Here is a 12,147-nt window from a genome sequence, read left to right as displayed (position 1 = left end):
CATCACTACTGGGAAAACCATAGCTTGAACTATACGGACCTTTGTTGGCAAGGTGATGTCTCTGCTTCTTAACATGCTGTCTAGTCAGGAACACTAGGGTCTTGCTATTTATGGACCTTAAGGTCCTCCGTGGGGCATACTGGGAGAGGCGGTCCCGTAGGTACGAGGGTCCTACAAAGAAAGAAAACTTAAACCTGAGGCCGAGGTACCAAATGCAACCTGCAAATCCTCTCTTAGAATCAAATAACCTTTGCAAAAAGACCAGAAGCCTTTCTCTTAGGAATTTTTGGTGCAGATCTACCAAAGGATTTGAGAAGACTGTTCCTGTACGCGACTACAGCTGCAAGGATGCTGCTTGCCCAGTGATGGAAATAGGCTAAGGGGCCGACAAAGGCCGACTGGCAGATGAAACGACTGGACTACGCAGAGGTGGCCAGATGGACTGTGGAAATCCGAAATCTGGAGGATCATAGCTTCAACAGAGAATGAGACAAATACAGATTGTATTTAAAAGAACACTATAAACACTTGAATCTCGTTGGCAGGCTTTGAATAACTGGAGGACTAAAATTTGGATGAACATATGCAGTTGATTAAGATATCTAAAGGAACCACGGAAAGAAGGAGCGAAGAACTAAGATTCAGAAGAATCTTGTTTGGTTTTGAAATTTTAATGTGTTAAATGTGAAATTTATCTTGTAAAACTAATAAAAATATTATTTTTTAAAATAATAGAACTGTGGAAGTTGGAAGGGACCTCCAAGCCTCATCTACTCCAACCCTTTGCAATGCAGGAATCTCAACTAAAGCAACCAAGACAGGTGGCTATCTAAAAGGGAATAATAATAATAATAATAATTTATTTATACCCCGCCCATCTGGCTGGGTTCCCCCAGCCACTCTGGGCGGCTTCCAACAAAGTATTAAAATACAGTGGTCCGTTAAACATTAAAAGCTTCCCTAAAGAGGGCTGCCTTCAGATGTCTTCTAAAAGTCTGGTAGTTGTTGTTCTCTTTGACATCTGGTGGGAGGGCGTTCCACAGGGCGGGTGCCACCACCGAGAAGGCCCTCTGCCTGGTTCCCTGTAACTTGGCTTCTCGCAATGAGGGAACCGCCCAAAGGCCCTCAGCGTTGGACCTCAGTGTCCGGGCAGAACGATGGAGGTGGAGATGCTCCTTCAGGAAGACTTATCTGACCCATCTCAGCTATACTCCATCCCTGCTTTCCACCATCGCGGAGTATTTATTGACCGGACTGGGATGTGCCATGGAACCCTCCACAAATCCTAAAATGGTTGGATGGCTTCTTATATGCCTCCTTCTGGCAACTCCTGCAAACCAGCTGGTGCCAAACGTCTTGCTCCGCTTTCCTTTGGACCACAACAGCCAGGCCAAGATGGGGGTCTTGTCGTCTGGGCAGCCCAGGATCTCCAGACACACTGCCCAGGCTTGCACCCCAGGGAGGTCACTTTGGTCACCCCCGGAAGTGTACTCCATTGTCTTTGAAAATTTATCTCCCAGACACACCAACTACGTGATAAGGACAACTGTGACTTTAAAGAAGAATCAGAACCTTTTGCAGAGTCATTAAAGAAACAACAGGATGCGGGTGGCGCTGTGGGTTAAACCACATAGCCTAGGACTTGACGATCAGAAGGTCGGCGGTTCAAATCCCCGCGACGGGGTGAGCTCCCGTTGCTCGGTCCCTGCTCCTGCCAACCTAGCAGTGCGAAAGCACGTCAAAGTGCAAGTAGATAAAAAGGTACCACTCCGGCGGGAAGGTAAACGGCGTTTCCGTGCGCTGCTCTGGTTCGCCCGAAGTGGCTTAGTCATGCTGGCCACATGACCCGGAAGCTGTACGCCGGCTCCCTCGGCCAGTAAAGCGAGATGAGCGCTGCAACCCCAGAGTCGTCCACGACTGGACCTAACAGTCAGGGGTCCCTTTACCTTTAAAGAAACAACAAAATGAACTGGACTCCTTGGCAGGTTTTGAATAAACATACACAAACTTTTTATTGGTAATATATAGATAGATAAATTAAGGATTTTTACAATTTTATAATAAGCAGAGAATAACATGTGCTGAAAAACCAGAGAGAGGAGCTGAGGGAAGTCTGGGGGTGGGAGGGCGGGTTTTTCCCTTTGGGGGGAAGGGGGAGGGAAAAATGGGGGGGTGAGGATGATGTGTTTTTGATAAAGTGTTATGTTGAAATTTCTAATATTTTTTTTAAAAAAAAGAAAATTTATCTCCCAGGTCCTCTGACCACCCACTACACCACGCCTAGGGTTGTACACTATTCTATGTTAGCCCTACTCAGAGTAGATCCACTGAATTATTTTTTTTAAGAAAACCCCAACTAACTTAGGCCCATTAATTTCAATAGCAATAGGTCCATTCTGAATGGTTGGGATACAAAGCCCTGCAGTTCTCCCAGGGTTGGTTTGCTTCCTGGGCACTCTGCACATGCTCAGAAACCCTTGATATTATAGAGTTGGAAGGAACCCCGAAGGCCATCTTGTCAAATCTTCTGCAATGCTGGAATCTCAATTAGCTCATCCATCCTCTCCGTCTCCCAAGCCCCATGCAATCATCAGCTTTCCCTCCCACAGGCACTCTGCTCATGCTCAGGAACCCCCTCACCTTGGCAGGAAGAAAGGCACACAGCTGATCTCCACTCCCGCAGGAGTGCTATACCGCATATAGTTCCTCCTGAGCACTCTGCATCTGCTCAGGAACCCCTTGATATTAGAGAACCAAAGCACTGTAGAGTTGGAACGGGACACCGAGGGGTCATCTAGTCCAACCCCTAGGCAGGAGTCTCAACTAAAGCAGCCATGACAGGTGGCCCTTCAATCTCTCCATCTATCTTCTGAGCCCCGTCCTAGGACTGCCTTTTCTCCTGGGCACTCTGCACGTGCTCAGGAACTCCTATCCCCTTGGCATGAAGGAATGCCAATCTCCACCCCGTCTACTCAACTCTCGGTTCCTACAGCGGCGCCATACTGCGTACGATCTCTTCCCCGCCCCATCCCTGAATTAATTGCCTTTTCACCTGGGCACTCTGCACGTGCTCAGGAACTCCTATCTCCTTGGCATGAAGGAACGCCAATCTCCACCCCGTCTCCTCAACTCTCCGTTCCTGCAGTGGCGCCATACTGCGTACGGCATCTTCCCCGCCCCATCCCTGAATTAATTGCCTTTTCACCTGGGCACTCTGCACGTGCTCAGGAACTCCTATCCCCTTGGCATGAAGGAACGCCAATCTCCACCCCGTCTACTCAACTCTTGGTTCCTGCAGTGGCGCCATACTGCGCACGATCTCTTCCCCGCCCCATCCCTGAATTAATTGCCTTTTCTCCCGGGCACTCTGCACGTGCTCAGGAACTCCTATCTCCTTGGCATGAAGGAACGCCAATCTCCACCCCGTCTCCTCAACTCTCCGTTCCTGCAGTGGCGCCATACTGCGTACGGTATCTTCCACGTCCCATCCCTGAATTAACTGCCTTTTCTCCCGGGCACTTTGCACATGCTCGGGGGGTACACATCGGCGAGGGGAGCGGACCGGGCAGGCCCCTTTCCACTGGGGAGGAGGCAGCCCTCCTCCTCCTCCTCCTCACCCCGCTCCCACGGGCCTTGAGACCTTTCCGGGCCCAGCCCCCTCTCCAGGGAGAGAAAGCGCGCAACCCGGCAGCTGGCAATTCCGCGGAAAGGGAAAGCGAAAGGGAAAGTTGCTCCCGCGGCGGCGGCGCATTCCAAGCCAACATGGGTCTCTATCTGCATCGCCCTTCCTTCGGCCGGCCGCCGGGCGCATAAAGGCGGCGGGCGCCGAGAAGCGCGGATCCTCCGTGCGCCCCCCGCCGCTCCATGGCTCCGCGCAGGCTGCTCCTGCTGCTGCTGGCGTGGCTGCTGGGCGCCTGGGGGCCGCTCTCGGCTCCCGCCGCTGCAAGAAGCGGCCCCACCGAGCTCCAGAAAGGTACCTAGCCCTGGCTCCTCCTCCTGCTGCTCCCTTTCCGCGCAGCACTTGAACCCAGAGCCGCCTGGCGCTCCCAAGCCCCTGCGCCTTGCAAGCGGCAAAAGGGAGGGAGGGGTGAGAGCGGACAACCTCGCGGGGGTGTCGTGGGCCTTTTCTCCCAGCTGCGGGGTCACCCCTCCCAACAGGGCGCGACAGACAGGTGTGCCTACCTGCAGGTAACACCTGGCGAGGCGGGGAGACGTCTGCACTGCGTTATATGTACAGGTGTGGGTCTGCACTGCCGGGTTGTTGTAAATTATTCCTTTCCGCCGTCCCAGCCCTCCTGGCTTGCCCACGGCACGTGTCAATCAAGGGAGGGATGGTCGCAGTGGACTACCTCGCAGGGGTGTCGGTAGGCCTTTTCTCCCAGCTGCGGGGTCACCCCTCCCAACAGGGCGCGACAGACAGGTGTGCCTACCTGCAGGTAACACCTGGTGAGGAGAGGACCACATCTGCACTGCTTTATATGTACAGATGTGGGGCATAGCTCTCCCCTTTTTTAAAGGGAAATTCCCTTATTCCGAATAGGATTCCCTGCCAGAAAAGGGGAAAGTTGACAGCTGTGATGTGGGCCTGCATTTTAGGGTTGTTGTAAATTGTTCTGTTTCCGTCGCCCTCCTGGCTTGCCCACGGCGCCTGTCAGTCAAGGGAGGGATGGTCGCAGTGGACTACCTCGCAGGGGTGTCAGCAGGCCCCCTCTCTGCGGCTCAGGGCGTCACCTTGCCGCCAGGTGTGTGAGCCGTGGAATACATTACCCAGGGAGGGAAGGATGGTTGCAGCAACTACGTCTGATAGACCATCTTGATGCAAAGAGGCGGTGGGCTACATTGCAGGGTTGTCGCTAATAAGGCTCTTTTGACCACCAGCCACAGCCCTGCGAAGCTTGCAGCCCCAGAAATAATAATAATAATTAACTCCGCCCAGCTGATTGCAGGGCACACGGTTTTTCTCAGCTACCAAACCTTTTCTCAACAGCATTCTTCTCTCCCCCCCCCTCACTTTACCCCGCTCCCCGATCCTGAAATGTGGCTATAACAGACACTGTTTTTCTGAATTTATTTATTTATTTGCCTGCGTCCAATACTCAGTTTGTCGTGGCAAATGGCATTTAAAAACACGGGTTTGCAATCCGTTTGCCGTCAAACTGGCACACTCAGCAGCCATTGATAAAATTATGCCAAGTCATATTATCATAATTCACTTTGCAAGCGGGCCTCGTCGAGATATTGCAGATGGGTTGTTGGCTACAGCTGGGTTGTGTTTTTTTGAAAGTTTTACTTTCTGGATATTGCCTGGAAAGCATAAACCAGGGTTACCTGTGAGATCTTCTTGCCCTACAAACACCTCACTCAAATACTTCGATTGGCAGAACTGCTACAGGTGCCGTGTTCTATCCATTTTGCCTTTTTAAGAACTCAATCTTTCAGGATTTGAACTTTTGACAACAGGCAGGTGCCTTCACTGAACTCTTCGGGGCCTGCCAAAAACATCTTTGGTTTAGGCGAGCCTTCCCAGATCTTTAGAAAGCTGGTGCGAAGTTTAATCTGTTTTTAGTCTACTGCTGTTTTTAAGTGTTCAAGAGTCTTAAATCATTGCTGTTAATTTTGCTTGTTGATCTTTTTATCTTTCTTTCGGTAAACTGCTTCGAGGTTCCTTTATGTCGTGGGTAGGCAAACTAAGGCCCGGGGGCCAGATCCAGCCCAATCGCCTTCTAAATCCGGCCTGCGGACAGTCCGGGAATCAGTGTCTTTCTACATGAGTAGAATGTGTCCTTTTCTTTAGAATGCATCTCTGAGCCTAAGTTTTAATTTATATGTTTTTTAACTGTTGCTATATCTGTACTGTCCCTGTTATACCTAATTGCAAATTCAAATGTATCCCTGTCGTGTTTTATGACTTCCTTGATATTGTGTGTGGGCTGGAACTGGTCTGTGACCGAAATAATAAAATTCATTCATGCATCTATGGGTTACTTGTGAGGCCTGCCTGGTGTTTTTACCTGAGTAGAATGTGTACTTTTATTTAAAGTGCATCTCTGGGTTATTTGTGGGGCCTGCCTGGTGTTTTTACACAAATAGAATGTGTGCTTTTATTTAAAGTGCATCTCTGGGTTAGTTGTGGGGCCTGCCTGGTGTTTTTACATGAGTAGAATGTGTGCTTTTATTTAAAGTGCATCTCTGGGTTATTTGTGGGGCCTCCCTGGTGTTTTTACATGAGTAGAATGTGTGCTTTTATTTAAAGTGCATCTCTGGGTTATTTGTGGGGCCTGCCTGGTGTTTTTACACAAATAGAATGTGTGCTTTTATTTAAAGTGCATCTCTGGGTTATTTGTGGGGCCTGCCTGGTGTTTTTACATGAGTAGAATGTGTGCTTTTATTTAAAGTGCATATCTGGGTTATTTGTGGGGCCTGCCTGGTGTTTTTACACAAATAGAATGTGTGCTTTTATTTAAAGTGCATCTCTGGGTTATTTGTGGGGCCTGCCTGGTGTTTTTACATGAGTAGAATGTGTGCTTTTATTTAAAGTGCATCTCTGGGTTATTTGTGGGGCCTGCCTGGTGTTTTTACATGAGTAGAATGTGTGCTTTTATTTAAAGTGCATCTCTGGGTTATTTGTGGGGCCTGCCTGGTGTTTTTACACGAATAGAATGTGTGCTTTTATTTAAAGTGCATCTCTGGGTTATTTGTGGGGCATAGGAATTCATTCTCCCTCCCACCCCCAAAAAATATATAGTCCGGCCCCCCACAAGCTCTGAGGGACAGTGGACCGGCCCCCTGCTGAAAAAGTTTGCTGACCCCTAGTTTATGTGTTACAATCAAGCGGTGTATAAGTTTTTATGACACCAACAAGCAAACAAACAAATAAGACTTGCATTGCTGCATTTGCTTCAGCACCAGTTTTTGGGTCCTTTCAGTGAGCTGACCAAAGCAGCATTGGGCTACACTGCAAGGTTGTTGTCAGCCGCTGTTTCTCAGTCTCCTCTGCCCCTCCTGCTTGCAATTTAGTTATGCTAATACCACGCTGGTGCTGTGGGTTAAACCACAGAGCCTAGGGTTTGCCGATCAAAAGGTCGGTGGCTCGAATCCCCGCGACGGGGTGAGCTCCCGTTGCTCGGTCCCTGCTCCTGCCAACCTAGCAGTTCGAAAGCACGTCAAAGCACAAGTAGATAAATAGGTACCGCTCTGGCGGGAAGGTAAACGGTGTTTCTGTGCGCTGCTCTGGTTCGCCAGAAGCGGCTTAGTCATGCTGGCCAATAAAGCGAGATGAGCGCCGCAACCCCAGAGTCAGCCACGACTGGACCTAATGGTCAGGGTTCCCTTTACCTTTACCTTTTAATACTGGGCTACCTCTGAGTGTTTGCTAAAATCCCGAAGGTTTCAAGCCTCTCTTGGGGAGATACTGCTTCTGTACAGGAGCTGGTGAAATTAATCCAGCAGTAACAGCCTTCCTTGCAGGGGTGTGCAGTCTGTTTTTAAACCTTGCATTCCCTTGCTAATCTGCGGCAGGGGGTGGACGGATTTGAAGGATGGAGCCATGGCAAAAAGATGGGTGGGAATGATTTCTTTTCTCTTTCTTTCTGCCACTCCTCCTGTATTGCAGCGGGTTGGACTTCGTAGACTCACTAGCGGGAAATATGTGTGTATCATCTATGATATTGTTTAAGGCGCTTACCTAACAACTTTGGCTGTGTTTGATTTCACCACAAAATCAATACCATAAAGCACACAGACCTAAGGGAAGGGGCTGGCAGGTGAAGATCTACAGTGGTACCTTGGTTCTCAAATGCCTTGGCACTCAAATAACTTGGAACCCAAACACTGCAAACCCGGAAGTAAGTGTTCCGGTTTGTGAACTTTTTTCGGAAGCCGAACGTGCTCCGTTTTGAGTGTGATGCTTCCGATTTGAGTCCCACACTTCCAATTTGAGTGTTATGCTGAGATTTGTGCATTTTTGGTTTTGCGGCTCTTTTTTTGTTTTGTTTTTGTGACTGTGTGGAACCCAGTTTGGCTACTGTTTGTTTGTTTGTTTGTTTGTTTGTTTGTTTGTTTGTTTGTTTGTTTGATTGTGTGACTGCAGTACAGTGGTACCTTGGGTTAAGTACTTAATTTGTTCCAGAGGTCCGTTCTTAACCTGAAACTGTCCTTAGACCTGAAGCACCACTTTAGCTAATGGGGCCTCCCGCTGCCGCCGCACCGCCAGAGCACGATTTCTATTCACATCCTGAAGCAAAGTTCTTAACCCGAGGTACTCTTTCTGGGTTAGTGGAGTCTGTAACCTGAAGCATATGTAACCTGAAGCGTCTGTAACCCGAGGTACCACTGTACATTGTTTATTGCTTTCATTTTATGGATCAATTGTCTTATTAGATAGTAAAATCCATGTTAAATTGCTGTTTTAGGGGTTGTTTTCAAAAGTCTGGAACGGATTTATCCGTTTTGCATTGCTTTCTATGGGAAAGCGCGCCTTGGTTTTGGAATGCTTTGGTTTTGGAACGGACTTCCGGAATGGATTACCGGTAAGTTTGAGAACCGAGGTACCACTGTATTTTGCATTCCAACACTCTGAGGTTGAGAGTTCTATTGTTTAAGGCGCTTGCCTAACAACTTTCCCTGTTACAGATAGGTAGCCTGTGTTTGATTTCACCACAAAATCAATACTGTAAAGCAGACAGACCTAAGCGAAGAGATCTATTTGCATTCCAACACTCAGAGGTTGAGAGAATTTCGCCAGCCGCCAATCAGGGCAAAGTTCCAGGTGCTTTTTTGGGTGCATAAAGCCTTGGAATACCCAAAAGATCATCTCTCCCCCCTTATATACTCAGTAGACCCCTGTCTTTTCCACACAATGTCGGAACGGAATGCCTCCCTGTCGACTGTTTTTCCTGTTAAACATTAGACAGGCGTCCTTTGGGTGCCGGCTGAATATCCTCCTCTTTGTGCCTCGCTCCAGTCTACATCTGGGGTTAATATTTTAAAAGATGCTTATCGGTTGTTGTCAGACGACGTTGGGCTCCTTGGGGAGCCCAGCTGTTTGAGATTGTTGGACTCCAAAGGTAGTGGATTTCCCCTTTATTGGTGGCTTCTAGACAGAGTCTGGACGGCTGTCAGTCTGGAATTCTTAAGCTGCGATTCCTGCCTTGCAGAGAGTTGGTCTAGAAAAATCCCCGTGGTCTCTTCCAACTACAGTGGTACCTCGGGTTAAGTACTTAATTCGTTCCGGAAGTCCGTTCTTAACCTGAAACTGTTCTTAACCTGAAGCACCACTTTAGCTAATGGGGCCTCCTGCTGCTGCCACGCCGCCGGAGCACGATTTCTGTTCTCATTCTGGAGCAAAGTTCTTAACCCAAGTCTGTAACCTGAAGTGCCTGTAATCTGAAGCGTCTGTAACCTGAGGAACCACTGTATACGGTTTTGTGCTTCTACACAAATTTAATGAATAGGGAAATCATCATCATCACCATCAAGTTATTATTTATAACCCGCCCATCTGTCTGGCCACTCTGGGCGGCTTCCAGCAAAATATTAAAATACAATAATTCATCAAATTTTAAAAACTTCCCTAAACAGGGCTGCCTTCAGGTGTCTTATAGAAGTCAGATACAGTGGTACCTCGGGTTACAGATGCTTCAGGTTACAGACTCTGCTAACCCAGAAATAGTACCTCGGGTTAAGAACTTTGCTTCAGGATGAGAACAGAAATCGTGCTCCGGTGGTGCGGCAGCAGCGGGAGGCCCCGTTAGCTAAAGTGGTGCTTCAGGTTAAGAACAGTTTCAGGTTAAGAACGGACCTCCAGAACGAATTAAGTTCTTAACCCGAGGTACCACAGTAGTTGTTTATTTCCTTGACATCTGATGGGAGGGCGCCACTACTGAGAAGGCCCTCTGCCTGGTTCCCTGTAACCTCACTTCTCGCAGAGAGGGAACCGCCAGAAGGCCCTCAGGGCTGGACCTCAGTGTCCGGGCTGAATGATGGGGGTGGAGACGCTCTTTCAGGTCTACTGGATTGAGGTCGTTTAGGGCATGGGTAGGCAAACTAAGGCCCGGTGGCCAGATCCGGCTCAATCACCTTCTAAATCCGGCCTGCGGACGGTCCGGGAATCAGCGTGTTTTTTACATAGTAGAATGTGTCCTTTTCTTTAAAATGCATCTCTGGGTGATTTGTGGGGCCTGCCTGGTGTTTTTACATGAGTAGAATGTGTGCTTTTATTTAAAATGCATCTCTGGGTTATTTATGGGGCATAGGAATTCGTTCATATTTTCCCCCAAAAATATAGTCCGGCCCCCCACAAGGTCTGAGGGACAGTGGACCGGCCCCCTGCTGAAAAAGTTTGCTGACCCCTGGTTTAGGGCTTTAAATCTCAGCACCAACACTTTGAACACTCAAAACGGAGCACGTTCAGCTTCCAAAGAAAGTTCGCAAACCGGAACACTTCCTTCCGGGTTTGCAGCGTTTGGGTTCCAAGTTGTTTGAGGACCAAGGCATTTGAGAACCAAGGTACCCTTGTACTCTTAACATACTAGCTTTCTTGACATGTGGCTTAGATTCACGGGGGAATCCCTTGTTTTCTGGAGCACAGAAAACAAATCCCCTCCATCATCTACTCAACAGCCCTTCCGATATCTGAAGATGGCTTAATTGTTGCATCTCCTGCATAAAGATTTTGCATTTCTTCCTGGGTTGGAAGGGCTGCTCAGAAAAAAGTTGCACAGTGCTGTTTTCTCGTTTCCCCCAAAGCTTGTTCATTTCCTCGAACAAATGCATGCCTCTGTTCTTCAGAAAGTGAAACTTCCTTCCTCTTCCCAAATTATTTAGACTCTTCCCCCCCTTTCCCATCATCACCCCTGTTTACCCCCAACTGCCTATGGGTTCCCCCCTCCAAAGTTGTGTCCACACATTTTGTACATGGGTCGCTGTTTCCCCTTTTTGTCCCTTCCTCTCAATTAGGACTTCCCCGACCACCATAACTTCTGCAAACCAGCAGGAATTTGTTTGTTTTTTAAATATTTTTTATTGATCAGTTTCCACATAACAAATTATCAAACCTTATAATCACATACATTATTGCCCCCCTTTCCTCCCCCTGATTTCTCTTCACATATTTTCTCTGCATATTATAAAATTGTACATATCCTTACAATGTCATAGCAATGACAAACCTAGACAGCATCTTAAAAAGCAGAGGCATCACCTTGCCAACAAAGGCCCATATAGTTCAAGCTATGGTTTTCCCAGTAGCGATGTATGGAAGTGAGAGCTGGACCATAAAGAAGGCTGATCGCCAAATAATGGATGCTTTTGAATTCTGAAGGAAATCAGCCCTGAGTGCTCACTGGAAGGACAGATCCTGAAGCTGAGGCTTCAATACTTTGGCCACTTCATGAGAAGAGAAGACTCCCTGGAAAAGACCCTGATGTTGGGAAAGATGGAGGGCGCAAGGAGAAGGGGAGGACAGAGGACGAGATGGTGGGACAGTGTTCTCGATGAGACCAACATGAGTTTGACCAAACTGTGGGAGGCAGCGGAAGACAGGAGGGCCTGGCATGCTCTGGTCCAGGGGGTCACGAAGAGTCGGACACGACTAAACGACTAAACAACAACAACATATCCTTACATATCTATCCATCATGTTATCAACCAATGAATTTGTGTATGTTTATTCAAAACCTGCCAAGGAGTCTGGTTCATTTTGTTTTCTTTTTAAATAGTTTGTAAAAAGTTCCCATTCCTCCCTGAAGTCACAATTGTTCTTGTCTCGCAATTTGTAAGTCAGTTTGGCCAGTTCTGCATAATTCATCAATTTCTCATGCCATTGTTCTTTTGTGCCGCTGTTGTAGCATACATAAATAAATTCTTTGTTTTTCTTGGCAGGTTTTGTCCTACAATCCTTAACAAAAATACTTCTCAAACCAGCAGGAATTTGTTTAACTTGTACACGTGCCATTTCTACTTGAAAGTGACAAGGCTGAACTTAATTTTCAAAACTCTTACATTATATTTGTTGGCTGCGTTTAGATTGACTGTTGCTGAAGGACGGAATAGGATTTCAGACTTTCGCCTTCATATCTTCAGAAAAGTTGACTTATCTGACCTTGTGGCTGGTGTTTGTGGAGTATATTAACAACCAAACTCGTTCCC

At 47.8% G+C, this 12,147-nt stretch overlaps 1 protein-coding gene across 2 annotated transcripts in view; it reads left to right on the top strand.

Moving 5' to 3' along the window:
• Positions 1–3,812: 3,812 nt before the first annotated feature.
• The window catches only part of IL15RA (interleukin 15 receptor subunit alpha), a 40,930-nt gene continuing 32,595 nt past the window's right edge, over positions 3,813–12,147 (top strand). For both annotated transcript variants that reach the window (XM_081880143.1, XM_081880142.1), the window contains exon 1: positions 3,813–3,973. In XM_081880143.1, coding sequence (XP_081736269.1) covers positions 3,865–3,973 — 109 coding nt within the window. In that variant the 5' untranslated portion in view covers positions 3,813–3,864. The remainder of the gene's footprint in view (positions 3,974–12,147) is intronic.

The sequence above is a fragment of the Podarcis erhardii genome (assembly GCF_964252035.2).
Source record: "Podarcis erhardii genome assembly, chromosome: 10".
Classification (NCBI taxonomy): Eukaryota; Metazoa; Chordata; class Lepidosauria; order Squamata; family Lacertidae; genus Podarcis; species Podarcis erhardii.
Note: the sequence above shows the minus strand (reverse complement) of the source record. Positions and strands in the feature narration are given on the sequence as shown.